The sequence below is a fragment of the Petaurus breviceps genome, unplaced genomic scaffold, assembly GCF_028583685.1.
Source record: "Petaurus breviceps papuanus isolate PSGF00001 unplaced genomic scaffold, PetGlider_PUasm1.0 91023, whole genome shotgun sequence".
Lineage (NCBI taxonomy): Eukaryota > Metazoa > Chordata > Mammalia > Diprotodontia > Petauridae > Petaurus > Petaurus breviceps.
Window position 1 is genome coordinate 3,281,637 of NW_027187398.1, and position 27,547 is coordinate 3,309,183.

The window sequence follows — 27,547 nt, forward strand, 5'->3', positions numbered from 1 at the left end:
GAAGAGAAGAAAGAAAAAAAGAAAGGGAGGGAGGATGGAAAGAAGTGAGGGAGGGAGGGACAGAAAGGAAAGAGAGAATTGTGGGAACAATCTACCAGAAGAAACAACAGGGAATGTATCATGTGTAGAGGCAGAAGAGCTGGACTTTAAGAAAAGACAAAAGGGGATCTAATTTAATCCAACAATCTCATTTTTAAAATGAAGAAACTGAAGCCTAGACAAGTAAAACTCAAAGATCTAGTTAGTAGGTTAGTCAGGACAATAATTCCAGTCTCTTGACAGCTAGAACCCAGTGCTCTTTTGAATTACAAAATTCTTTCATCAACAATTTTCTGGGTTAGAAAAATTGGGGTTGATGTAAATATGTCTTTAAAAAAAACTATTTCTAGTATGAAAAATGTGAGGGGCAGCACGACAATACAAAGGGAGTTTGCTTCTAAATTAGGAAGATCTGGGTTCAAGTTCTACCTCAGATATACACTGGCTGTGTTAACCTGGGCAAGTCATTTAACATCTCAATTCTCTAGACAAAAAAGGTGCTAAACTACATTGGCAGAAGGTGCTTCCTCACCCTAGGGTTCACTTAACTAATGAAATTATGTGATCAATCCCTGTCCCATTCTATTCTAGTATGAAGTACAGTACTTTCTAATGGTCAGGATGAGCTTTATACATAATTTGTGAGGAGATGGCATTTATTATAAACATTATTTTCAGGGGATTCTATCATTAGATTAGAAGGAACCACCCACATTTAAGCAGTTAATATCTCTTATTTTCAATATAGTCTGATAATGACCTTAACTTTCTTAAATGTCAAAAAATGCTTAATAAATTCTATTCTTCTACTGCAAAATAGTCCCTGAAAAGCCAAGTGCAATTTACCATTTTCCATTTCCACTTTTGGGGCTGCTTAACTGGAAACACAGTGCACCTCAGGGCTGTACAATGTTGGAATGAAAAGCAAATTGTTTTCTTGCTCTCCAAAAAACCCCACTTAGCACTGGAGTCAGCAGAACAGCAGCCACTCAGCAAAAGAAAGGGCTGACAATGTGACCTGTGCTCACTTCATTATCCAATCCTTACAAGCGTGACCCTGCAAAAGATTAACTTTTACCTCTACTAAACTTTGAAAACAACTGAAGAAAAAACAGATCTTATGCCGTCTTGGGCATAATTCTAATGTGTTTACAATGAACACTAGCAGAGTGAGAAGGTAGGGCTAGCTGTTCGAAGGACCAAAGTTTCCAAGTTTAAATGGAGCTATAGAGAGGTCATCCAAGAGAAGAGCACTAAGTGAAAGTCCTTCCAAAAGCATAGGCAATCATGCAAGTACTTAACAAGCCACTAGAACACATTCCAATTTCAGATGGAGTCCTTTTGGAAAGTTGGCCCTTATCAAGAGGTGAAATACAGAACATGAGCACATCTGACAAAAACTGATTTAAATGCCTCTTGGTAGCACTTGGTCTCACTGTTTCCTCTAGGGGCACTCACTGGCAGTCTACTCAAATGGGCCAGATTACTTTTTAAAAAGGGGATGCCAGCAAGAATTTGCATTTTATATCCACAGTAAATGGTGAACATGGTACCTTTAATTAGTTATTTACAGAGGCAGCTGTTTGCTAAACATACTCTATAAACAATGGATCATAGAGGCATAGTTAGAGATCTAGAAAGGATCTTAAGAGCCAAAGTAGAATATCTTCATTTTACAGATGAGGAAATTGAGGCCAAAGAAAATCAACTGACTTGCCCAAGGTAATTCTGCTGACCCTAGAATGAGTGCTTTCCCCCTATACAATGTATCCCAAGTAGGTTCCTGGGGAAATATTTCAAAAGGAATATCCCACTAAACCAAATTACCCCATTTGTGTCATACAAAGAGTATCAGATAAAAGTTTATTTAAGGGTAAATTTTCCTTCTGAGTAAGCTGCACATGCTCCTTGCATCTCATAGAACTCAGTCTATTCTCTAAATTTTCAAAAATTTATTTCCCAAAAGGAATTTAAGTATTGTATCTATTTTGCTAAGACCCATAAAATGCATTTTAAGAATGAAGGGTAATCAAATATCAGAAAATTCAATCAATATGATTATTTCAAAAGAAAATCTGATTGTGGACAGATTTTTCATCAGCATTTTTTAGATTTGTGTTTGGTTTGAATTTTTTCTATTTCTACTACATTTTAAAAATTATTCCTAAGACTAAAAACCTCTTGTAACAGGAGCTATAGAAGTGAAGATCTGCAAATAAGAAATGATTTAGCAATATCACTGAGTCAAGCTCAGAAATTCTGAAAACAAGAAACAAAATATTAAAATGTTATTTTTGTTCCTTATTTTTAAAGTAGCCACCTTCACAATGGACATCTGTAATTCTATAGAAAAGATTGCCTTAAAAATTTTAGTGCAGCCCATAGCCCAGACCAAAAAACAAAACTTCTGAGAAAAAACAAACAAAAAAACTGGTGAAACTTGTGAAGAGGGAAATGTAGAGTGGGAAAAGAGCCTTGGCAGGAAAATGGTTCTATACCCATGTCTGGTAATCTAAGAAAAGCTGACTGGAGTCTTTGAATGAGGAATGTAGAGGTGAAAGAACAGGCTCAATTTTGATCTAACCTGCAGATCTACGGAAGAGGCATCTCAAAACTGTTCAACATAAAATATTATCTATTATGAACAAATGTTACAATTTCTTAGTCTTGTACTACTACAGAGAAAGCTAGCCGAAACTTATTACCCTGAATCATACATTATGTAAAATATATTTAATTATATTGTGATTATTTTAGACACTGTAGCCTGTTATGCCTTGGTTGGATTCCCTGAAATCCTTGGAAATAACAGCAAACCAAAATCCTTGTCACTTTAGGGTTAACTACAGATAAAACTATAATAGTAAATAATGAGCAAAATCCTAACATCAAATTTTAACAGATTTTGGAATTGTTAATGACAAAGTGACACTTTCTTGCCTTAGGAAAATGTGCATATATTCCAGAGGGCTATCACTCCATTTTCAACTGTTCTTGGTCCATTTTAATTATAACCTTGGACTAAGCATGGTGCCTTTCACATTGTAGGCACTTATTAAATGCCTATTGACAGACTAAATCTAAAGAGAACTGATAAATTGACTTACATGCCTAAAAGACGCCACGCTCCTATATATGGATATAGGAATCTCAATAAGATAACCTAGGTGTAACTTCTGACAGTGAATAGACCAAAATCTTCTCATTAAGGTTGCAAAATTCTTCTACCTGCACTCAAAAAGCAAAGGAATTCTTTCTTACCTTGAAAATGGAAAAACAAAACGTTTAATTATCCAAACTGAACCTTACAATTAAGATTTCCTTCTGATTTAGCATAAGACAGGAACAAAACTACCAACAATAAGAGGAAACAGCAAGTGATTATTTGCAGCTTGAGTATATACATATGTCTATGTACCAACCAATATACAAAAGTATGTGTGCCTATGTATGTATGTATGCATGAATGTATATATATACCAGGAACATGTATATGTGTATACACACACACGTCTTCCTGGTATAAATCAAATGGAAAAAATGGATCCCATAAAAAGGATGTGAATCATTGATGAATAATTTAAATCTAACTGCTATTTAATAGTTTCTTTTTAGTGTGCATCAAAATCAAAGTTTTAAAAAGGAAATGCCATATAAGAAACATACATTTCTTCAAGGCAAGTACACAGGCTAAGCCAGGAGGCTCCACTATCGTGCATGTGCTCATTTGGGACTGCATATCTATACCTATTGAAGAGGCTCTGAAAATTTGAGCTAATGACATCTGGTGGCCTTTGCCTTTTGTTTTTATCATCTTGCTTAGGTTTTCAGTTCCCAGTAAAACAGCAACTTCAGTAAGCTGCTCCTGTCCACCTTTTCTATGTCATCACTGACAAAAGTGTCTCCTTTCGGATCATATTGTCTGTCTTCCTTTCCCAAGTCCCTATCAGATCTCTCTACTTTTTCCCTCCCCTACTTGGCACAAAATGCCAAGATAGCTACACTGATGAGCAGAGCTGCCCCTACTTTTCTTACAGACCAAGCATTGTATTCACATACAAACACACCTGGGGAGTTTAGAATTGTGTTGAACAGCAGCTTTTCCAACTATTTTGTATAGTCTGATGATCTAATGATTCTCATTAAGCTGTGTAATCAGGCTGTTTACTGTCACTCTATAAGGGCTCCTCAAAGAAGTTTGATTCTTGTCGCAACCTTACTGGCAGACCACCAATACCTGTTTGTAGAAGTATGAAATAATGTGGCAAGATTTCTCTTTTGGTTATACAATCAACATGTTAATGTCCTGCATGATACTGGGGTAAATTATCTGTCTGTCACCAATGCTATTATGGTACATACTACCATAGGCGTGTGCAATTTGCACCTAAGCAAGTACCTCCCTCTCCTGAACGAGGTAAGAATGCTTGGAAAAAATGGTTTTTAACCTGGGATTCTGGCCAAATATTGGGTTAAGCATAAACATCACCCCTCCCACCACCAAGAGCAGAGGTCGAGGGTGAGGTTTGAGGAAAGACAGAGGAACACGATACATTTTCCAAATTAAATAGGATCAGCATTATTTTGTGGCCTTAAAAATGAGTGATGCAGAGATGTTGATTATAATTCTACTGAAACTACAACAGAATTCCAAGCAGTCAATGGATATCTCTATAAAATCATTCACTGAGAATCATCAATGGCATCAGCATAACAACACATAGGCAAGCCTGTTTTTTTGACCAAAAGAGATAAAATCTAAGAAGGTTTATGTTTAATGCCATGAAATAGGGACAAGACTGATTGGGGCATTATGAATGAGATTCATTACCACTAAAAATCTAAGGGAAAATAGCTCCCTCTTTCCATCCCTGAATTGAAGTTCTATCCTTATCTATCTCCTCTATGCTCTATCCTCTGGAGAACCTATTTACTCCTATAGCTAGTGCTATACTACTAGCAATCAAGGTCCCTTTCAAAGGATACCCTCTCAAAAGGAACCTATCTGGTTTGTAGCTTCATCTGAACCACAAAAGCACAAATTCATCACAGGCAATAATACTAAATATACATGAGAAACATTTAGGATAGCAACACCCTCTCAGAATAGGTGCTTTGTCAGCAGGATATATACATAATCACAGAAAACACTTAAGTATACAAAATATTGCAATTAAGCAACCTTAACACAACCATAATCCTACCTCATTCATTTTTTCTGTACCTGATCACTCTGCACCTGCAATATTAACAAAATGAGTCTCAAATACAACAGTACTAATTGCATCACTTCTCACTGGCTAAATCAACTGGCTGCTCAAATGCATGGTCACTTCCCATTATTGCTCTCCCTACTAAGATTTCCATTATTACCTCTATACGGTTAACTCCAAAATTTGCATTTCTAGTCTTGAAATTCATGAGGCCTTCCATTTCCAAATATCTACTAAGACATCTACTCCCATATGACACATCAGTTCATCAAACTCAACAGAATCAAAATAAAACTCACCAAATTTCTCCCAAAATTGTTAACTTTTACATATTCCTATCTCTGCTGATGACAACTATTTTCCACATCACTCCAGCACAAAATCTTGTACTAATCTTGATTCTCCCATCTCCCCCCTGGCAAATTGGTGGCTACCTATCAGTTCCACTTCAAAAATTCAGAATACAACTTTTGGGACAAGAAAAGACCTTAGAGATATTTCTGATTTTCATTTCTTCCTTATCTTCCCACTAATGTGATTAAACCATTTTTGGTTCCTCTCATATCTTGTAGTCTCTCCTGCCTCCAATCCAACTTCTAACCAGTCATCAGATTAATGTTTCTAAATTACTCTGATCACATCACTCCCTCCACTTAAAAGCTTCCTCCAGTCTACCAGAATAAGTTTAGATGCTTTATCTTCATACTGATCACCCTAAATCGGTTACCATCTCACCTCTTAAACTTGAAAATCCATCTAAATAGCTAGCCAAATCATCATTTCACAAAGACACTGAATTTGTGATTACCTTGTCCTGTTCCACAGGGCGTCATCTATCCATGTTCTCACCCATCATATTTGTGCTTTTACACATCATCTCTATGCTCTCATAACTCTCTCTGCCTACACTAGTATGATACAGTACATATTCCAACTATTGGAGAAAAGGCATTGCTACTAACCTCAGCCAAAAGTGAGCTCTCCCTCTCTTGAACTCCTGCTGGGATTCGGCACTACTCTTATAGGATTGGTTCTTTTTTACCTTTCACTATGACTATTTTTGATGTGTCTTCTCTGTAAACCCAGGGAGGACAAAAGCTTTATTGTAGATTACGTAGAAAGGTGATATATACAAAGGATCCTAGGGATCATTGATTTAGAGCTACACAGAATCAGAGTTCTCATTTTAAAGATGAGGAAACTGAGTTCCAGGAAGAAGTTGCCCAAGATAAGGCAGTAAGTGTCTGAGCTGGGATTAGAATCCAGGTCTTCTGACCCCTAAGCCAATGCTCTTTTCATCAAACCATGCTATCTCCAATTTTAGGCATAATGAAATACATTAAATCAATGGCTGAAAAAGGAGTTCCTTATAATCACTGACAACATGATCATAAAGGGAAAAAATTCCATCAATAATGTTTTAAATAGATTTTTTTTAGATTTTAAATAGATTATTTATTTCTTCTCTGCAAATATCTTAAGAAATTAGTAGTGCCAGAGCACTACTTACATTTGTGAACTTATTGTTCAGCGTTAAAAAAATCATAATCACAAATTTTACTGTCTTCTTCCCAGTCCTGAGACATTTTTCTTCTTTTTTCTTCTCTTGTCTCTTTAAAAAAAATAGCACTGTTACATGGGGGTGGCTCTCTGGAAGGGAGAGGATAATGGAGCAAATTTTAGTGATGTAGAAAATAAAAGACATCTATAAAAATCTGAGTTTGAAAAAAAGGCTCTCCAGTCTCTATTTAATCAGATAGCTTAAGAGTCTAGAAGGACTTTAATTCTGTCTGACCAAACAAAAACCACTGTAAAAACCCTATCCTGAAAGTATAAGTGACAATCCTAACAGGGAAAGGATTACACAAAAGTCCTGACAGCAGGCTTCAAGGCACTTGGTCCAAACTGACTTTTTATAAGATGCTTGCCACTTATAAAGTCACTTCATTCCTAGAGGAACTGTTGACTCTCCAAATCTCTCCAACAACCACTGATAGGATATAGTAGAGGCTAATACTCAAACAATACTTGCCTCAACTGTTCAATTGTTTAAATCATTGTTAAAAAAAAAAAACTCAGCAAGACAAGCAAAGGAAAGCTAGACAAGGAAACATTAAAGGATGCACAGCTAGGGGGAGGGGACTTGGTAGGAATTAAGGGGACTCAAAAGTGGAACAGAAGGCATCCAAGAAGAATGCCTACAAGTCGACCCCATATTTTATTTTCACAAACTTTGTGGTTTCTGATTTCTCAGGAAATAGAAGGCCCTATGTCAAAAAGTACTAGTTTGAAAAAGAGACCTGACTAGGGAAGTTTTTATCAGACAACCAAAGAACCCAAGAGAGATTTGCTAACCAAACTGGCACACACAAACTGACTATTTTAAAACAATTTGATGCCCTTGAGTCACTCTAAAGTGACTTTTAAGAGAAATCATCTTCCTCCTCATCTTAATGAGAGTCTATTTGGGGCCAGATGGATAATATTTCTGCCAGTGGTTACTATATAAAGCTTCCTATGAAAGTGCACTATTGTTCTCGCTATTGTTTTGATGTTTTTGTTGTTGTCCTTGTCATAAAATGCTTTCTTCCTCCTCTGACAGAACATCCACCACAGCCAGAAGGTTGCAACAAATGTATCCATCTCTGAAAGACAGAAGCTTCAGGCTAGACAGCCCAAAAGAAGCAGCCAGGATAGAATCAATGTTGCTATGAGACTTTCTAGGGAGGGGCTTAAAAGAAGAAGGCTCATCTCTGTGGGACCTGATCCAGGAGAAGGCACCATGCCTCCCACCCTCACCCCCACCCCCTGCCATGATTCTCTTTGTCCTACAGTCATTTGGGGAATGATTTACACCAGGAATTTGTAACTTTGGAAAGAAAGGAGTCAAAAACACACTGGTTCTTCCTTGCTGCCACAGAAACACATTTGTTACTGTATAGAAGAAAACACACCTCTTCAAAGCTGGGAATCTCAATTCTCTTAGGCTAAAGAACCTGAGGACCAATCCTAGCTACTTCCTTTCCTAACTAACTGGAAGTCAAGGCCACCAAAGCAAATCTGAAAGGTAGTGATACCCATGTGTAAGGATTCACCTTCCCACCTAGACCTATTGCATACAATGAAGACCTGTTTTTAATATGAATTCAAGGAGTTCTGGAAAGGTGGGGCTTTTGGAGAAAACTGTTCCAAACAGCCAAGTCTCAGTCATTTTTGGACCAGCTGTCCTCTTCTTCCATGATACAAACCTCCCTTGGCTACAGTACCTGGGCTTTTAGGAAGGAGAAGGTTGGAATGCTAGTGGAAACCGACAGTTGTGAACACTATACAATCTGATGGTCTGCCTCTGCTCTGCTGACAGGTGTTGGAAAAGAATCACTGTCCATTTGAACTGATGTGGATAAACAACAACAACAAAAAAAAAAAACAGAAAAGGTTTTATCTTCAAATTCAGAGACTCTTTAATTGTTTACTTTAATTCTATATGCCTTACCACCATAGGAGAGGCCTATACCTAGAATGACATTGCTGTGCTAAACAAAAAAATAAAAGAAAATACCCTGGATTTGTGCTACAAAAACACATTTATCAGGGGTGGCTAGGTGGCGCAGTGAATAGAGCACTGGCCCTGGAGTCAGGAGGACCTGAGTTCAAATATGGCCTCAGACACTTAACACAAAAACTAGCCATGTGACTTTGGGCAAGTCACTTAACCCCAATTGCCCTCTAAAAAGAAAAAAAAAACCCTTTACCAAGTAAACAAAGGTTCATCTAAACAGAAAGGATTTCCAGGGTCCAGTGTGTGATTAACCATTTTGAGATGAAGAAAAAAAAAGCAAGAGAAAATACTGCAAAGAAAGAGCAATTTAAAAACACAAATAGCCACTTTATAACTTAAAGTTTAAAGGCTTTCATGCTGATCTCCAGCACAAGTATATAAAGTTAACAAATGTGAGAAATGAGGTTGGAATACTTAGATAGTGTAAATGATTTATCATTATTTTCTTTGAGAGGCAGGCAATTTGTTATGTGCTTAACTATCAAATTTTTTCAAATACATCCTTTCTTCTACCTTTTCTTCTTGGAATTTGGAAGAGAAAGGCAATTAAAGTCCTAATGACAGTACAAACTTGTTTCTACTACTCCTTAGACCTCAGACTGTCACGGAAGGATGGAAAAAAAACTGTATTTGATGAGGAGGAGGAGGAAAAAAAAATCTTACTATAAAAAAAGGAAACTTCCTAAAAGCTTATACTAGGGAAAAAATCCAAAATCAACAACTTGATTATGTTATTATATTGACAACTTTTTAAAAAGTTATTATGATATTACCTAAGGTTTTTTAAAACAAGAATTTGGTTTCATTCTTTAAAAGAATTTTATGAGAAAGTAAAATATATAAATTGTGTTAAATATACCAATTGTAGCCTTCTAAAAGTGCATATAGATAGAAGAGATTAAAAGATCCCCAAACTTTACACTCATTGTGTTCTTAAATTCTCCAAAATTTTGAAATCATCAGCATACATAATTTGTGTTTTTCTTCACCAAAAAAAGGGTAATGTGATAGTTTCATTCTTATTTCAAATTTTTAATACAAATTAGGTCTTACTGCACATTTCCATGGTCTTTCTTTCAAATTAGATTGAAATCTATTTCACTTTAGACTATACACCTACAATTAAGTTTATTCTATTTTAATGTGGTACTATTACTGATGACTATGACCTAGCCTTAAAAAAATCCAGAAGTAAATTATGTAATAAATACAATTCTAAAACCAATTCCTTTCATTAAGCATGTAATTCACTGTCTCCTGTCTGGTGAATGTTCCTGTAGAATATTCCTAACAAAGGGATAAACTGACACCTATTGGTAACTTTAATATTACCTCCCCAGAGCTCATCTTGACCAGTACATAAGCCCATGGTTTCTAAAACCTGGATATTTTCTGGATGTACCTACCACCTTTACCCCAACCCCTCACCCCCACATACACAAAAATCTAAAACTATAACTATTCACATTAGAAATTGAATGGTGGTAACTTGAGAATTTTCAATTTTGCTTTCAAAGTCCATACAATAAAAGCTTTCAAAAGAAACAGCTCTAACTTGTTTGTTTTTGGAAAGGCTCAGAGAAAAGAAAAAAAAAATACCACTACTAGAAAGTGTGGGATGTAAGTATAAATTTATGGTGGGGCCATAGCAGGAATTAGGCAACCTGTCTCTTTCTCAGAAGCCAAGAGACACATATTTGATTCCCTAAGCCATGGATAGCTAAGTATTATTGACAGGGTCTCAGAGCAAAAGCACAGAAAATTCTAGTAGCTGCATCTCCCTGTTTTTTGAGCCACTGGCCTTCACCCCACAGCTTAGTAGGAAGGAAAAGTGGGGAAGCGGAACAAGTTAAACAATGGTCACGCTGCCCTGATATGCTCCACGGCCCTAGTGTGGGTGATAAAATGAAGAATAAAGGAAAGACCTTTTCAGCAGTTCACCCAACAGTTTCCAGAAAAATTAACACATTGGCATATAAATATGAAAGTAATTTGGTTCTTTTTGCTTTTTGGAGGAGGGAAGGTAGGGCAATTGGGGTGAAGTGACTTGCCCAAGGTCACACAGCTAGTAAGTGTTAAGAATCTGAGGCTGGATTTGAATCCAGATCCTCCTGACTCCAGGAATGTTGCTCTGTTCACTGTGCCACTTAGCCGCCCTGAAAGTAATATGTTAATGTATCAACAGCTGCAATAAATTGCAATCAGTTAGGTCACTGGAGCAAAGAACCAAGATATTGAGAGAGAACCAAATTTTATCAAGTCATAAAGTATATAAAGCTGATCACGGAATATGTTGGTCCATGTGCAAAGATGGTGCAAGCAAAGAGAGTATAAGAACTCAACAAGATTAAACAATCCTGGATGAAAGAGACTCTCTGTTGTATTTCTAGGTAGAGTTCACAATATCTTACCTTGTCCATAGTAAATGTTCGATCAACATTTCTTGAACTGATTCAACTCCATTTTAACCCATCAAGTGTGCCTCACACACTTGAGCTGTTTTTCATAAAGTGGTGAAAAGACACACCTAACTATCCATACTGTTAATATCTAACCTCCCTAAATACAACACTGCTACACCCAGTACTGGTTGGTTAACTTTGGGAGAAAAAAATTGGGAGGTGACAAAAAAACAATAAATAGCTGATATTTAAATTCTCTGTCAAACACTGCAACAGGCTTTATTTAAATTTTTTCCTTTGGGATTCACAACAGATGAAAAGACCAATGGTGGGAAAGGTTAAGTAATATGTCTGTCCCATAGTAATACATCTAGAGTCAGCAGGATGTGAACTTACTTCTTCTTGACTCTCAATTCAGCACTCTAATGAGCTATATTACAATGGGTTAAAAGCCCCAATTTTCTTGGGATTCCTGGCAGCATCCACTCTCCCAAATTCTAAAGAAAGTCTATTATCACATTAAACAAACAAACAAAAAAAGACATGCATAGGAAAATTTGAATTACATTTCAGTCCTATTTCTATTAGTGACATGATGGAGTAAGGAACAGAATGACAAGTTCAAGACTGAATTCATTCTCATTTTTGCTCTACCAGAGCATGTAAGCACTTACGGGAAAACCTACTCTGGCACCACACCATAAAGTATCACAAAAAATGCACAAGTGTGTCTATTCCAAGGCATCCATGTGTAGGTACATATATCAGAAAAAGGCCAAAAACTCCACTTAGTCAAGCTATGATCCACTTGATATTCAATGCAACAGAAGCAATGAGAGAGTTCATTTAATACAAGAAGAAAAAAAAAACAGAAGTGGGATAGGGCTAGGAAATTCTTTTTGTTTTTAAATTTATGTAATTTATTGCACAGAACAATCCTTGTTTTCAGATTGCATTTTCTACCACAAAGTATGTGGCCTCATAAGTAGAATCCTTAGAGGTTCCTTAAGCATGAATCATGATCCTGCCCCCACCTGAGTCAGTCACCTTATGCAAAAGGCTTCATGTCTTTAAGATTCCATTCCCTTGCTTTTGAATTATATATTTAAGCTAAATCCTTTTAAGAATGTCATATTAACTCAGTAAATGCTAACTAACTGGAAATACTTTAAAACAGAAAAAAAGCATTATGAAGCCTTAATGAATAATTATGTACTCCTGTTTCCATTTTACACAGAGGTAAATTACAACACCAAAATAGGAAACTTGCCCAACAGAATATATACTGTACAGCTAAGTATTTGTCTCCTAAGTTTCTGTATTAAACCTAACAACTTCTAAGGGCATTCATAGGAAAATTAGAGTAGAGACCTATCAAACATGATTAACAATACATACAAAAGGTTAGGTAACTGGATGTAAACTATTATTTTGAGTACAGTAGGTGTGCAGCATAAATGTAAATAAATGTTACAGATAGTAAATTAAAACAGATATGTACATACTTGTAACAAAGAACTTTTTTGTGAAAGTGCAGCTATCAAAGGCAGCAATTTTCTCTTGCAAGACTACGACGAGGATTCTAAAACAGGAAAAGAAAACAAAAGTGAATGATCATTACGATAGTGCAATTCTATAAATAAATTTTGAAGTTATATCATGCATGCTGAAAAAATTCTGAAGAAATCGACAGTCACCAACCCAACTGTTAATGACATTGTAATTTCTAAAAAATCCCTTCATAGCCAAAAACAAAACAAAACAAAAAACCTATTCAAGGGAAGATGAAAAATATATAACAAAGCAGTTTAGATCATAAGAGAAAAAAAAGCAGTGGGTTAAAGAGGAAAAAGCTAACACAGAAGAAAAATTACAGCAACTGTTAACTGAAACGTATTCTGCCCTCCCCTCAATTCTATTTACCCAAATGGAATTTCCAGTGATTATAATTCTGTGAAATCCATCTTCATTACAAATGGCTAAGTTTAACAATCAATTGTTCATCATTTTCTAAAAGTGTTTTTCCTGTGACAGCTCAGAGTCAGGGAATTAAAGATCAAATGGATTTATGAAAACTGTCATTAAAACGATTGCTGGATTTCCAAGAGCAAGGACAATAGAAAAAAAAAACAAACACAAAACAAAACGAGAGAACAGTGGTTAACCAGAATAAATGATTCAACTCTTTACATCAAATAGATGAGAATTCAACAAAGATGGAGTAATAAGTTAAATTAATCTCAATATTTTCTTATAAAATTCATTGTGTATTTCAGGCAGATTTCATTTTCCTCCAGGGCTACATATCTAAAAACAGTTGGGCATTTTGTCCAGACACATAATTAAGATATCCACAAAGAAGCTAAAAAGTGGCTAACTATTCACCATGATTTGTATGATTCAGTGAACAATATCACAGAAAATAAAGTAATGACAACAATAAAGTCACCCCACACCTAAACCTCACTGAACTCTCAGGTGGTTTGACTAAGGTCTATCCAATCAAACATGATATGGTACAGGAAGACAATTTTAGAAATGCTTGCTTTTCATTCAGGAATTTTAAGGCTCAAGTCTTTACTATAAGAAAAAAATAATTTTAGTTATGAAATGTGTAAGCAGTCTATTCATACTCTGAAAATCAGCGGGCACAGATGGAGCTTAGGTTTGGTTCAGTCGAAAACATGTTAAAATGACAGATCCTTCCTTCAACGGCACCAAATAGTGAGCTCAATAAATACAAGGACTCAAGTTTCGAGAGGATAAAGGTAAAACTAAAAAGAAGAACAATGGTGAGAAGCCAAAACTGAGATACTCAGAGGTCAAAAAGACAAAAAGTCATAATCATTTCCAAAGTAATTATTTTTAAGGAGAGATTAGTTAATGAGGCATGTTAACATCCAAAAGGAGTGCAACTTCTGTTGTGTTCTTCACTTGGAAAGGACAATGCACGCATGAATCAGGGAGATAAAAAACTGACACTATACTTACAAGTTAGATTCTATTCATACAAAATACCATCTTGTCTTTGCCAACATTTAGTTTTTGAGAACTGGTTCAACTAACAGAGTGACTAAAACCTCGTAGAGTTTTTTTTTTAATGGAATTATGATATGACAGTTTGGCATCAACAAAATATTCAAAGGTCTGTGTACAAAAACATAATTTATTTTTCTTTTTTGCAGATGACCTTTGATAACGCATTCATAGTTCTGCCTCCATCTGCCACTTATGAGTTATGTGATCATTAATAACTTGTGGAAATAAATAAGATGAATACAATCAGCATAATGCATATCCTTTTGACATAACATTCTGGGTTTGTTTTTGCCCCATAATCTGTATCTTTTAAAAACATTTGATCACGTCCAATGTTCCCATTTTCTAAAACAGAAAGAAATATACCAATCCTACCTTTAAATGAAGATCTTAGACTATATTTTTAATTTTCAAATAAATCATCAAGAAAGGAAAACACTTGGGACAAATAGAAACTAAGGAAAAACCTTTGAATCTGGCATTACCACCTTAGTATTTATTACATCTTTTAAAAAAGTTTACATTCATAATGCACTTAGATATGCTTAAAATTTTAACAAAATGTACTGTACTGATGAGAAAGAAATGTCTCATAGTTTAAAAAGGGTAGAAGATACAAAACTCAAAGAAAGTAATTCCCCTATGGTATTTTAATTGTATAAATCAATAAATATTTATTAATATGAATCCATAATATGCTAGGTAATATGCAAACAATGGAGATGTAAAGGAAAAAATTAAGCAGTCAAAAAGTCAGATGTTATATCTGTGATTTCATTTTTTCTAGTATTTTTATATTATATTAAGTGTATAAGGCATATGCATGTAATTAATGGAAAGTGTGTTGAGCCTTTGCCTGAATGGAAAATCATTGGTAATAAAGGGTAGTAAACCAGTATGTAACAACCAGTAAGTTAACCAGGAAGAAAAGATACCTGAGTGTTAAAGCAGCCCAAAAGGTGAACTATGGCATTATTTTCCATCACTGGTAAACAGTTCCCTAAATGAATAAAGTCTTCCACTGGAAAAGCTTACTTTTTCCAATTTAAAGTCTAACTAAAAGTATACAAAATCTGGCATCAAAATGGTTTAAATGCAGGCAGAGTGTAATTAGTATGTAGAAGGAAACGAATTATTGATACTAAGAAAAAGACCAATATTGACTCATTTACCATGGAAGGAGGCAGAGAACATTTTCTACTGTAGAATTTGAGACTATTTTCAATCTGAGGGAAATAGTGAAAGGTACAGAGGAAATCTTATGAACATTGTAATTGTTCATATTTAATAAAAAGAATATTCACTTTGAAAATTTAACTTTCTTTAGCTAATAGTAGAATGTGAAGCAATCTAGGGGACAGAAAACCACAGCTAGAGACTTCTACAAGGTAGTTGTTCCTTTTTCAACAATTAATAAGGGGTATTATTAGTACCAGAAGAAAGCAATATGCTCCTTTAAAACAGTTTTCTATTCCAGAAAGAGAATTTAATTTTATAGATTTTACTTAACATTTGGGGGGGGGGGGGGGGGGGGGGGGGGGGGGGGGGGGGGGAGGGGGTGGGAATAGTGTTAGGAAGTATGAGTTCATTCATGCAAACTAACAATTCCTCCACAACAGAAGAATTACGAAGAGCACTAAGAAATTTTTAGGCTATGTCTGATGAGTGGTTTGAACCCAATTTCTAATTGAAAGCTATTCTCTAGAATTTATTGTCGCATTACCTCTCATAATTTAAACTTTCCAAATGGAAAGCATTGTTTCTCTTTCCTATTCTTACTTACAGGGAATAACTGATGCTTTCCTTGGTTAAAATGGGTAAATGGATAAAATCTAAACTGATAAAATTTTTAAAAGAATAAGCTCAAATAAATAAAATACTATGATCAATGAAATACTCAGAATGTCTATCATACTCTATGCTATTAGTCATCTATTTGAGTATAAAAATGTATGCTAATGTGTAAGTTTAACTTCAGTTTTAAAAGTATTTTTCTTCATTATCTGTGGATAAGAAGAACCATATTATTATTCAATATTCTGGAAGGAAAACTGGTTGATTGGCCCAGTGGGCACATCCTGAGGCTATGTCCCATAGCCTCAGGATGTGCCCACTGGGCCAATCAACCTATGTGAAGGATGGACATTTGCACAAAGAGAAAATGAACTCTAGAAGTAAGTATTGGTCCCTGTGAGGTGAGAAGAAGGAAGGAAGAAATGAAGAGAAGAAGAAAAGAAGGGAGGGAGGGAGAGAGGGAAGAAGGAAGTTAGGGAGGCAATATTTGTTAAGTGCTTACTATGTGCCAAGTATTATGCTAATTTCTTTTAAAAATATTATCTCATTTGATCCTCACAACAACCCTGGGAGGCAGGTGCTATTATTATTCCTATATTATGGTTTAGGAAGCTGGGGCATAGGACTTGCCCAGGGACAAACAGCAAATAATTGTCAGAGGGCAAATCTGAACTCAAGTCTTCCTAAGGTCCAGGCCCAGCACTTAACTACTATGCCACCTAGAGGCCAAAGGACCTGTTTCCATTTTCAAAGTGGTTATTACTCTTATGTGACTATAATCATGAAAGACAGAAGATCAGTGCGGCCAGGTAGCACAGCGAGGAAGAGCACCGGCTCCAGTGTTGAGAAGACCTGGAGATCGAATCCCGGGCTCAGACATTTAGCACCCACCCAGAAACACCTGGCTGTGTAACCTTGAGCAAGTTACTTAACCCCAATTGCTTAGGTGGCAATTATTATTAATTATTAATTATAATTATTAGGCCAGGTGGCTCAGCGAGTAAGAGCACGGGCTCCAGTGTCGGGATGACCTGGATCAAATCCCGTCTCAGATACTCAGCACCACACCCAGAAATAACTGGCCGTGTAACCTTGAGCAAGTTACTTAACCCCGACTGCTTTAAAAAAAAAAAAAAAGAAAGACAGAAGATCTTAAACTATGTGTGATTGGGGTTTGTCTTTAATCAAATGGCAAAGTCTAAAATACTAGGGTTGCGGGGTGGTTATTGAAACAAAAGTGGAGATTAATTTGGTTCTACCTCTATCCATGTAAAAATAATGAGGTCAAAATTATTAATGATTAAATTTAAACATTATCATGGGGAGGGTATCTTTTTTGGTTGTTTTTAAGGGGGAGAAATCTATTTGATTCCTATTCTTCCTCTGATGTGAATAATGAAAGAATAGTTTTAGCCAAACTTGGACCATTTCTAACAATTTGGAAAAATATAATAAGAGTTATACATCTGACAGAATTCAGAAAGTACTTGACTAAAATTAATTAGTTAATTTATTTTTATGAACCTGACTCACAATGAAACTTGAATACACTATATAAAGTTTTAAAACATTACTAGATTTATCCATGCCTCAGAAGATATGTTATGTTGGAAACAGCTGGGAAAATACTTACCGTTTGTTGCAGTGGAGGTCATAGATAGGAGTCTTGAACTGAATGGACTTCACCATCTCTCCAGTACGAAGGGAATGCAAATCCACACAACAATATGGGGGACTTGTGCTAAAAGGAAGTAAAATTCATTACTGTAAAATGAGGACAGAAAGGTGGAGGAAGGAGGCATACACTGGAAACAATGGAGTTTTTACCATGCCCACAATTAAGCCATTAAAAAAAATCCTAAAACATAAACATCTTCCAACCTACACTACATTAATTTCAGGGAAAAAACTTGAAAGCACAGGCAGGTAGATAATGGAGTTTATTCCTGGTGTAAGGACTTACAGAAGCATTTGTCCTACATTAATAATAAAAATACCTAGTTGAAAACTGATTTTATTTCTGGTCACGATCTAGACAAGAAGCTGCCTCATACCATCCACCTATACATGCTCCATAGAGTTTGCAGAATTGGGGCCCCACAGTTAAAAGTTTCAAATAGATTTCTGAAATGACTTTGCAGACCATCCCTCATTAAACCTACTAGTAACAGTATCATATAATCAATAGTAACTGCTACTGGAAATATTGGTATGGGAACCAGGTGTTTTCCATCATATACCAGCATTTCCCAACTGACAAACACTCAAATTCTCAATGAAATACAAGCACACATGATGGGCAGACATCAGTCAAGGTGTCTAAATCCAGAGCATTACAACCCTTGTGGAAATATATACCCTTTTTTTCTCAATTCAAAACACCCGAGAAGTTAAAAGAGTCTTTAAAAAGAGGTTTGGAAGGCAAAGCCAAGATGGCAGAGTTAAGACAGGGACTCATCTAAGTTCTCCCCCAAAAAACCTTTAAAAAATGACTCTAAACCAATTCTAGAGCAGCAGAACCCACAAAAAAGAGAATGAAACAAATTTCCAGTCCAAGACAACCTGAAAGGTCGAAAAGAAAGGCCTGTTGCACCAGGGTAAGAGAGGAGTACAGTTGAGCAAAAGACATGCCAGAGTAGACCAGGTCCCAGCACCCAGCAAACCCAGAGTATGCCTAAGGTAGATTGAATCACTGGCAGCAATGGAGGTTTCCAGACAGCCCACAGATGCAAAAGACAACTTAGAAGGTCTGCAGAAAAGATCTGTCAGACCCAGGTGAGAATGGAGCTCAGTCCAGCACAGGCCAGGTCAGCACAGCCCTAGACCCTTCAAACTAGGAGCAGGCCTTGGGAATGACTGAATTAGCAGCAATTGCTTCTGGAGCTCTCAGGTCACAGACGGTAAGGGGACTGAACAACTTGTCAGAAAGAGATTACAGGAGTCTCTTTGCTAGCTCTGAGGCAGGACTCTGTTGCTTTTCCCATACTTGGATCTAGGTCCAGTCCTGGGTGGCAGTCCCAGGGCAAGGAGGAGCTCTGGAATAGCAAAGCTTACAGCAGCAGTGGAGAGGGGACCCTCCTCACAGTTCCAGGGCAAAAAAGGTGCCTGTGGTAACTCACAAACCAGAGCATAAACCAGGAAAGGAGTAAACACCTCTCCTTAGATCATACCATCTAGGAAGAACTGAAAACTTACAGGTTCCTAGAATTATCTCTGAAAACAGCTGCACAAAACCCCTGAAGCTTGGGACAGACAGTTCACCCTCCACACTGGAGGCAGAGCCCTACCTTAATAAGGAGGTTGTTTTTTTTTTTAAGTCAAATAATGGGTTGGGAAAATGAGCAAACAACAGGGAAAAAAAGACTCTGACTACAGAAACTTACTTTGGTGACAAAAAAGATCAAAACACACATTCAGAAGAAGACAACAAAAGCAAAACTCCAAGAAGACAACAAAAGCAAAACTCCTACATCCAAAGCCTCCAAGAAAAATATGAATTGGTATCAGGACACAGAGAACTCAAAAAGGATTTTGAAAAGTAAGTAAGAAAAGTAGTGGTAAAAGAGGTTCAAAAAGCAAATGAGGAGAAGAATGCATTAAAAATAACTGTCCAAATGGAAAAAGACGTGCAAAACCTCACTGAAAAAAAAAATGATTCCTTAAAAATTTGAATGGAACACACTAAATAGGGCATCTCACCCTACAGGAGAGTAGAGGGGAAGGGGAAGAGAGTGGGGATATGGAAGGGAGGGCAGGCTGGGGGGAGGGAAGTTGGAAGTACCCACTTTTGAAAAGGGAAAGGATCAAAGTAGAGAATAGAACAAGTGGGGGTGGGATAGGATAGAGGGAAATATAGTCAGTCTTTTACAATATATCCACTATGGAAATGTTTTGCATAGCTACTCATGTACAACCTATATTGAATTGTTTATCTTTCCAGTGAAGGTGGGTGATAAGGGGGAAGGAAAAGAATCTGGAATCCAAAGTTTTAAAATCAAATGTTTAAATATATATACATATTATTTTTTTATATTTTACATGTAACTGGGAAATGAGATATACAGGCACTGGGGCATAGAGATTCACTGTGCCATACTGGAAAGTTGAAGGGGGAATGGGGGAAGATATGGGAGAGAACAGACTGGGGGAGGGGATATTCAGTGGGAACACTGTTTTGGGGTGGTGGGTAGGGAAAATTGGGGAGAAAATTTGTAACTCAAAATCTTGTGGAAATGAATTATGTAAACTGAAAAATTTTAAAAGAGAGAAAAAGAAAAAAAATTAGAATGAAGCAAATGGAAAGTAATGACTTTACAAGAAATCAAGAAATCAAAAAACAAAAGGGAAATCATGAAAATATAGAAGACAATGAGAAATACCTAACTAGAAAAAAAACATCTGACCTAGAAAACAGATTCAGGACAATTTTTAAATTATTGGACTACCTGAAAGTCATGATCAAAAAAAGAATCTAGACATCATCTTTCAAGACATCATCAAGGAAAACTGCCTTCATATTCTAGAACCACAGGGTAAAACAAAACATTGAAAGAATCCACTGATTACTTCCTGAGAGAGATCCCAAAATGAAAACTCCCAGAAATATTATAACCAAATTCCAGAGTTCCCAGGTCAAAGAGAAAATATTGCAAGCAGTGAGGAAGAATTCAAATATCACAAAACCACAGTCAAAAAAACATAGGATTTAACAGCTTCTACATTAAAGGATCAAAGGACTTGGAATATGATATTTTAGAAGGGAAAGGATATGGGATTACAACCAAGAATCACATACCCAGAAAAACTGAGCATAAATCTTCTAGGGGGAAAATAGACATTTGATGAGATAGAAGACTTTCAAGAATTCTTGATGAAAAAACCAGAATGGAATAGAAAATGTGACTCAAGAGAAGCATAAAAAAGTAAATAGGAAAGGGAAATCATAATGGACTTAATAAAGTTAAACTATTTACATTCCTACATTGGAAGATGATACTTGTAACTCATAAGAGTTACAAGTATTTTTTTCATTATTAGGGTAGTTAGAAGGAGTATATATAGATAGATAACACAGGGGTAAGTTGAATAGGAAAGGATGATATCTAAAAACTCAAAATAAGGTGTGAGGCTGCCTAGGTGGCGCAGTGAATACTGCACCAGCCCTGGAATCAGGAGGACCTGAGTTCAAATCCGGCCTTAGACACTTACCACAAAAACTAGCCATGTGACCTTGGGCAGGTCACTTAACCCCAACTGCCCTCCAAAAAGCAAAAAAAAAAAAAACCAACAAAACAAATCAAGGGTTCTTCATCTTTAAGGGATGGCCAGGTGGCTCAGTGAGTAAGAGCACCGGCTCCAGTGTCAGGATGACCTGGATCAAATCCAGGCTCAGATACTCAGCACCACACCCAGAAATAACTAGCCGTGTAACCTTGAGCAAGTTACTTAACCCCGATTGCTTAAAAAAAAAAATTAAGGTGTGAAATGGAATGTACTGGGAGAAAGAGAAAGGAAGAAGTAGATTGGGGTAAATTATCTCACGTAAAAAAGGTTAAAAAATGCCTCTACAGTGGAGGCAAAGAGGGGGGAGGTGACAGGGAGTGAGTGAATCTTACTGTCATCAGAATCAGCTCAACACATTCAATTGGGTATAGAAATTTATCTTATCCTATAGGAAAGAAGGAGGGGAAGGGCATAAGAGAGGGAGGGTGGTGGCAGAAGGGAAGACACATTGGTGTAGGGGGTAATCAGAAAGCAAAACACTTTTGAGGAGGGCTAGGAGAGTAAATGAGTGAGGAGATAAGATGGAGGGAAATACAGTTAATAATATTAAATGTGAAAAAATCTGAAGAAAGTTTCAGATAAAGGCATAATTTCTCAAACATATATAGAACTGAGTCAAATTTATAAAAAAAAAAAATAAGAACCATTTGCCAAATGATAAATAATCAAAGGATATAGTCAGTTTTCAGATGAAGTAAACAAAACTATCTATAGCCAAATGAAAAATACTCTCACTACTGATTGAACAAATGCAAATTAAAACATTTCTGAGGTGTTACCTCATATGTATTAGATTGGCTAATAGGAAAGAAAAGGTAAATGACAAGTGTTAGAGGGAATGTGGGAAAGATGAGACATTAATGAATCATTGGTTGAATTGTGAACTGATTCAACCATTCTGTAAAACAATTTGGAAGTATCCCCAAAGGGCTATAGAATCATGCATACCCTTTGACCTAGCTGTATCACTACTAGGTCTGTATCCCAAAAGAGATTTTTAAAAAAGGAAAAGAATTATTTAAAAAAATATATTTATATTGTCTCTTTCCTGGAGGTAAAGAACTAGAAATTGAGGGCATGCCTATCAGGTGGGGAATGACTGAACAAGTTCTGGTATATGATTATGATGGAATACTATTGTGCTATAAGAAATGAAGAGCAGGATGCTCTCAGGAAAACCTGGAAATACTTGCATGGACTGGTGCAAAGTGAAATGTACACTGTACAAAGTAACAGCAATATTGTAAATTCATCAGCTGTGAATGACTTAGCTGTTCTCAGAAATACAAACATCTAAGACAACTCTGAAGGACTTATGATGAAAAATGCTATCTATCCCCAGAGAAAGAACTGGTGGTGTCTGAATACAAATTGAAACATACTTCTTTGTTTTTATTTTATTTTTCTTGAGATTTTTTTTTGTCTATATTTTCTTTCACAACATTACTACTATGAAAATGTTTTGCATGACTATACATGCATACCCTAAATTGAAGGGTTTACCTTCTAAAATGGGGCGAGGGGGAGGGGAAGAGAGACAATTTAAAACTCAAAAGTTTTAAAAATGAATGTTTAAAATTGTCTTTATATGTGAATAGGGAAAAATAAAATACTAAATTTAAAAGAGAGAGAGATTTGGAAATTTGGCAAATTCCTCATGCCCAAGTAACTATCCTGCTCAGTCACAAATCATTCCCTAAGGTACTTTAGGGCAAGTCATAGAATGAAAGATGTGTTTAGCAACCAGGTTCTTCTGAAATCATCCTGCTTGTCATTTCTTACAGCATTAACAGTATTCCATTGCAATTATATACCACAACTTGTTCAGTCATCCCCTACTTCACAGCTATCCCCTCAATATCCAATTCTTTGCTACCACAAAAAACCAAAAACAACAACAAAAAAAAAACCACCCCTGCAATAAATATTTTTGTACAAATAGGTCCTTTTCCCTTTTCTTTGATCTTTTTGGGATACAGAGCTAGTAATAATATTGTGGGGTCAAAGGGTATGGAAAGTTTTATAGCCCCTTGGGCATAGCTCCAAATTGTTTCCAGAATGGTTAGACTAGTTCACAATTCTACCAATACTGCATTAGTGTCCCAATTTTTCCACATCCTTGCCAGCATTTTTCTTTTCGGGCATGTTTGTCATTCTGATAGAGGTGTCAAAGAGTTGTTTTAGCATGAATTTCTCTAATCAGTGATTTAATGTACTGTTTAGTATGTGAGTGTATTTAGTATATTTCTTTTAGCATATTAGTATACTTAGCGATTTAGAGTATTTTTATGTGATTATAGATAGTTTTGATTTCTTCTGAAAACTGTTCATATCATCTGACCATTTATCAACTAGGGAATGGCTCTGATTTTTATGAATTTGGTTCAGTTCCCTATACACACAAAAACACACACATATACATACATATGAGAAATGGGACCTTTATCAGAGAAACTTGCTGCAAAAATTTCCAGTTTCCTTATAATTTTGGTTGCAATAGTTTTATTTGTGCAAAGGCTTTTAAGTAATTTCACATAATCAAAATTATCTATTTTACCTTCTATAATCTTTGCTATCTTTTGTTTTCTATCTTTACCGCAGATCTCACAGGTACATCTTTCTATGCTCCCCGAATTTATTTATGATATCATTCTTTATGTCTAATTCATCTCTCCATTTTTACCTTATCTTGGTATATAGTATCAGTTGTTAGTCTGTGCCTAGTTTTTGCCAAAATCCTTTCCAATTTTCCCAACAATTTGTGTCAAGTGTTGAGTTCTTACCCCAAAAGCTTGGATCTTTGGGTTTATCAAATACTAGGTTACTATGCTTATTTACTACTATGTATTGTATACCTAATCTATTCCACTGATCTACCACTCTCTTAGCCAATATCAGACTGTTTTCAAGATTAGTCCTTTGGGGGGTGGAGTCAAGATGGCAGAGTAGAAACAGGACTTCCGCACGGCTCTGGCTCCCACCAACTCTAATTCATGTAAAAGGTGACTCTGAACAAACTTTGGAGTTACGGAACCCAAAAAATGACACAGAGAAGCTAACCTCGCTCTGAGGACAGCCCAGCAGGCCAGTAGCAAATGGCCAGAGCAGAGCTCTGGGAACCAATCCCAGCCCTGAGTGAGCCAAAGGTTTTAGCCTCAGGGCGGCCTGACCTGTGGCTGGATGGAGGGACTTCAGATCACCAGCAGCTATGGCGGTTTCCAGAATTATCAACACATAGATGCTAAGTGAGAGGTCAGTGAAATGTGGACTTTGGGATCCAGTCGTTTGGGAGTGAGGTCGGCCTTTATCCCCTGGAGGGAAAAGTGGCTGAGGCACAGCAGCCCTGCAGCAGCAGCCATATGGCACCTTCAGCTCCTGGCCTGCAGATTGTAGGGGGACCAAGCGACCAGTCTGAGGAGTAATCACTCTTGCTTTAACCTGCTTCAAACTGGATTGCAGTCTAGGGTGGAGGTCGTGGGGTATGTGACCAGCTTGCCAGAGCGTGTGGAGGCTTCAGAGAGGGCACCCAACTAATACCTTCGGCAGCTGAGGCAACCCCAGCAATTGGGACAAAGCTACCCTGTCTGGGAGTCCTAGTGTAGCAAAAAGCTCAAAAGTCACGTAATTGAGTGGCAACATGAGCAGGCAAAGGAAGCAAAGCAACTTTACACTCCTATTTTGGGGACAAAAAGGATCAAAGTATGGAACAGGAGTAAGACAATGAAGTCATAACTCCTGCACCAAAAGCTTCCAAGAAAACTATGACCTGGTTACAGGCCACAGAGGACCTTAAGAAGGATTTTGAAAACCAAATAAAAGAAGTGGAGGAAAAATTGGGAAATGAGAATGATGTAAGAAACTCATGAAAAGAGATTCAACAACCTGACTGAAGAAAATAACACCTTAAAAAATAGAGTAACTCAAATGGCAAAAGAAGATCAAAAAGGCAATGAGGAGAAGAATGCCTTAAAAAGCCAAATTTACCAGATGGAAAAAGAATCTCAAAAGCTCACTGAAGAGAATCATTCCTTCAGAATTAGATTGGAGCAAATGGAAGCTAGTGACTTTATCAGAAATCAAGAAACTATTAAACAGATTCAAACAAATGAAAAAATAGAAGACAATGTGAAATATCTCACTGGGAAAACCACTAACCTGGAAAATAGATCCAGGAGAGATAACTTTAAAATTATTGGACTACCTGAAAGCCATGATCAAAAAAAGAACCTATAAATCATCCTTTAAGAAATTCTCAAAGAAAATTGCCCTGATGTTTTAGAACAAGAGGGCAAAATAGAGGTTGAAAGAATCCACAGATCACCTCCTGAAAAAGATCCCAAAAAGAAAACTCTTAGGAATATTATAGCCAGGTTCTGGAATTCCCAGATCAAGGACAAAATATTACAAGCAGCCAGGAAGAAACAATTTTAATATTGTGGAAACACAATCAGGATAACACAGGATCTGGCAGCTTCTACACTGAGGGATCAAAGGGCTTTGAATATGATATTCCAGAGGTCAAAGGAGCTGGGATTAAAACAAAGAATCACCTACCCAGCAAAACTCAGTATCATGTTTCAGGGGAAAATATAGTCATTCAGTGCAATAGAGGACTTTCAAGCATTTTGATAAAAAAACAGAGTTCAATAGAAAATTTGACATTCAGATACAAGAAACAAGAGAAATATGAGAATGTAAAAAGGGAAAAGAAATCATAAGGAACTTATCAAAGTTAAACTATTTACATTCCTACATGGAAAAATTATAATTGTAACTAATGAAACTTTTCTCAGTATGAGAATAATTGAAGGGAATAGAAATGTATATACATATATATACACATAGACATATATATGTCTATATAGGAGGGTATATGGGTGTATGAATATATATGTGAGTGTGTGTATATATGTGTATTGGTATACAGAGATAGAGGGCACAGGATCAATTTAATGGGAGGGGATGATACTTAAAAGAAGAAATTAAGAGGTGAGAGAAGAATATAATGAGAGGAGATGGGGAGAGACAGAATGGGGTAAACTATCTCATATAGAAGAGGCAAGGGAAAATGGTTACAATGGAGGGGAAGAACAGGAAGGCAAAAGGGAATGGGTCAACCTTATGCTCGTTGAATTTGGCTTAGGGAGGGAATGACATACACACTAAATACACTATCTCACACTACAGAAGAGTAGGGGGCAAGGGGATGAGAGGGGGGCATGATGGAAGGGAGGGCAGGCTAGGGGGAGGGAAGTTGGAAGCACCCACTTTTGAAAAGGGACAGGATCAAAGTAGAGAATAGAACAAGTGGGGGTGGGATAGGATAGAGGGAAATATAGTCAGTCTTTTACAATATATCCACTATGGAAATGTTTTGCATAGCTACACATGTACAACCTATATTGAATTGCTTATCTTCCCAGTAAGGGTGGGTGACAAAGGAGGAAGGGAATGAGTCTGGAATTCAAAGTTTCAAAATCAAATGTTAAATATATATATATATGCATATATATACACATATACTATTATCAATATTATTTTACATATAACTGGGAAACAAGATATACAGACACTGGGGCATAGAGATCCACCATGCCCCACTGGAAAGTTGGAGGGGGTTTGGGAGAAGATATGGGAGAAAGCAGATTGGAGGAGGGGATATCCAGTGATATCACTATTTTGGGGTGGTGGGTAGGGGGAAAATGGGGAGAAAATTTGTAACTCAAAATCTTGCGGAAATGAATGATGTAAACTAGAAGTTAATAAAGCATTGGATTAAAATGAAAAAGATTACTCCTTTGTATTATAGTTTGAAATCTGAAACTGCTAGTCCATCTTCCTTAACATTTTTCTTCATTGATTCCCTTGATATTCTTGACCTTTTGTTCTTCCAGATGAATTTTAGGAACAAAAGAAGTGTAAAAATATATTGTAAATTCCAAACTGAAAGCTTATAAATAAACCTCTAATACACAATCCATTAGCAAACTGGGACTTGCACAAATTAGTAAGGGTGAGATTTTCCCCAAAACCAAGTATCAGCTTTATGCAGTAACTGAACCATTACTATATCCCCATTGATTCCTCTCCCTTAGGTTCAACCATAACATGTTTCTCAATAGCATACCAATCTAATTGAGTCATCTGACCAGTTTATGGTTCTTAAAGCATGTGTTAGAGAGGATGGGTGAGAGATGAGCAGGTAATTCTGCAAAAAG

The 27,547-nt window shown here is 36.5% G+C and overlaps 1 protein-coding gene across 15 annotated transcripts in view; it reads right to left on the reverse strand.

Moving 5' to 3' along the window:
• BCAS3 (BCAS3 microtubule associated cell migration factor) overlaps nt 1-27,547 on the reverse strand; it is a 795,613-nt gene that overhangs the window by 614,441 nt on the left and 153,625 nt on the right. For all 15 annotated transcript variants that reach the window (XM_069077894.1, XM_069077893.1, XM_069077887.1 and 12 more), the window contains 2 exons: nt 17,680-17,787; nt 12,719-12,795 (listed from right to left, as the gene is read on the reverse strand). In XM_069077894.1, coding sequence (XP_068933995.1) covers nt 12,719-12,795; nt 17,680-17,787 — 185 coding nt within the window. The remainder of the gene's footprint in view (nt 1-12,718; nt 12,796-17,679; nt 17,788-27,547) is intronic.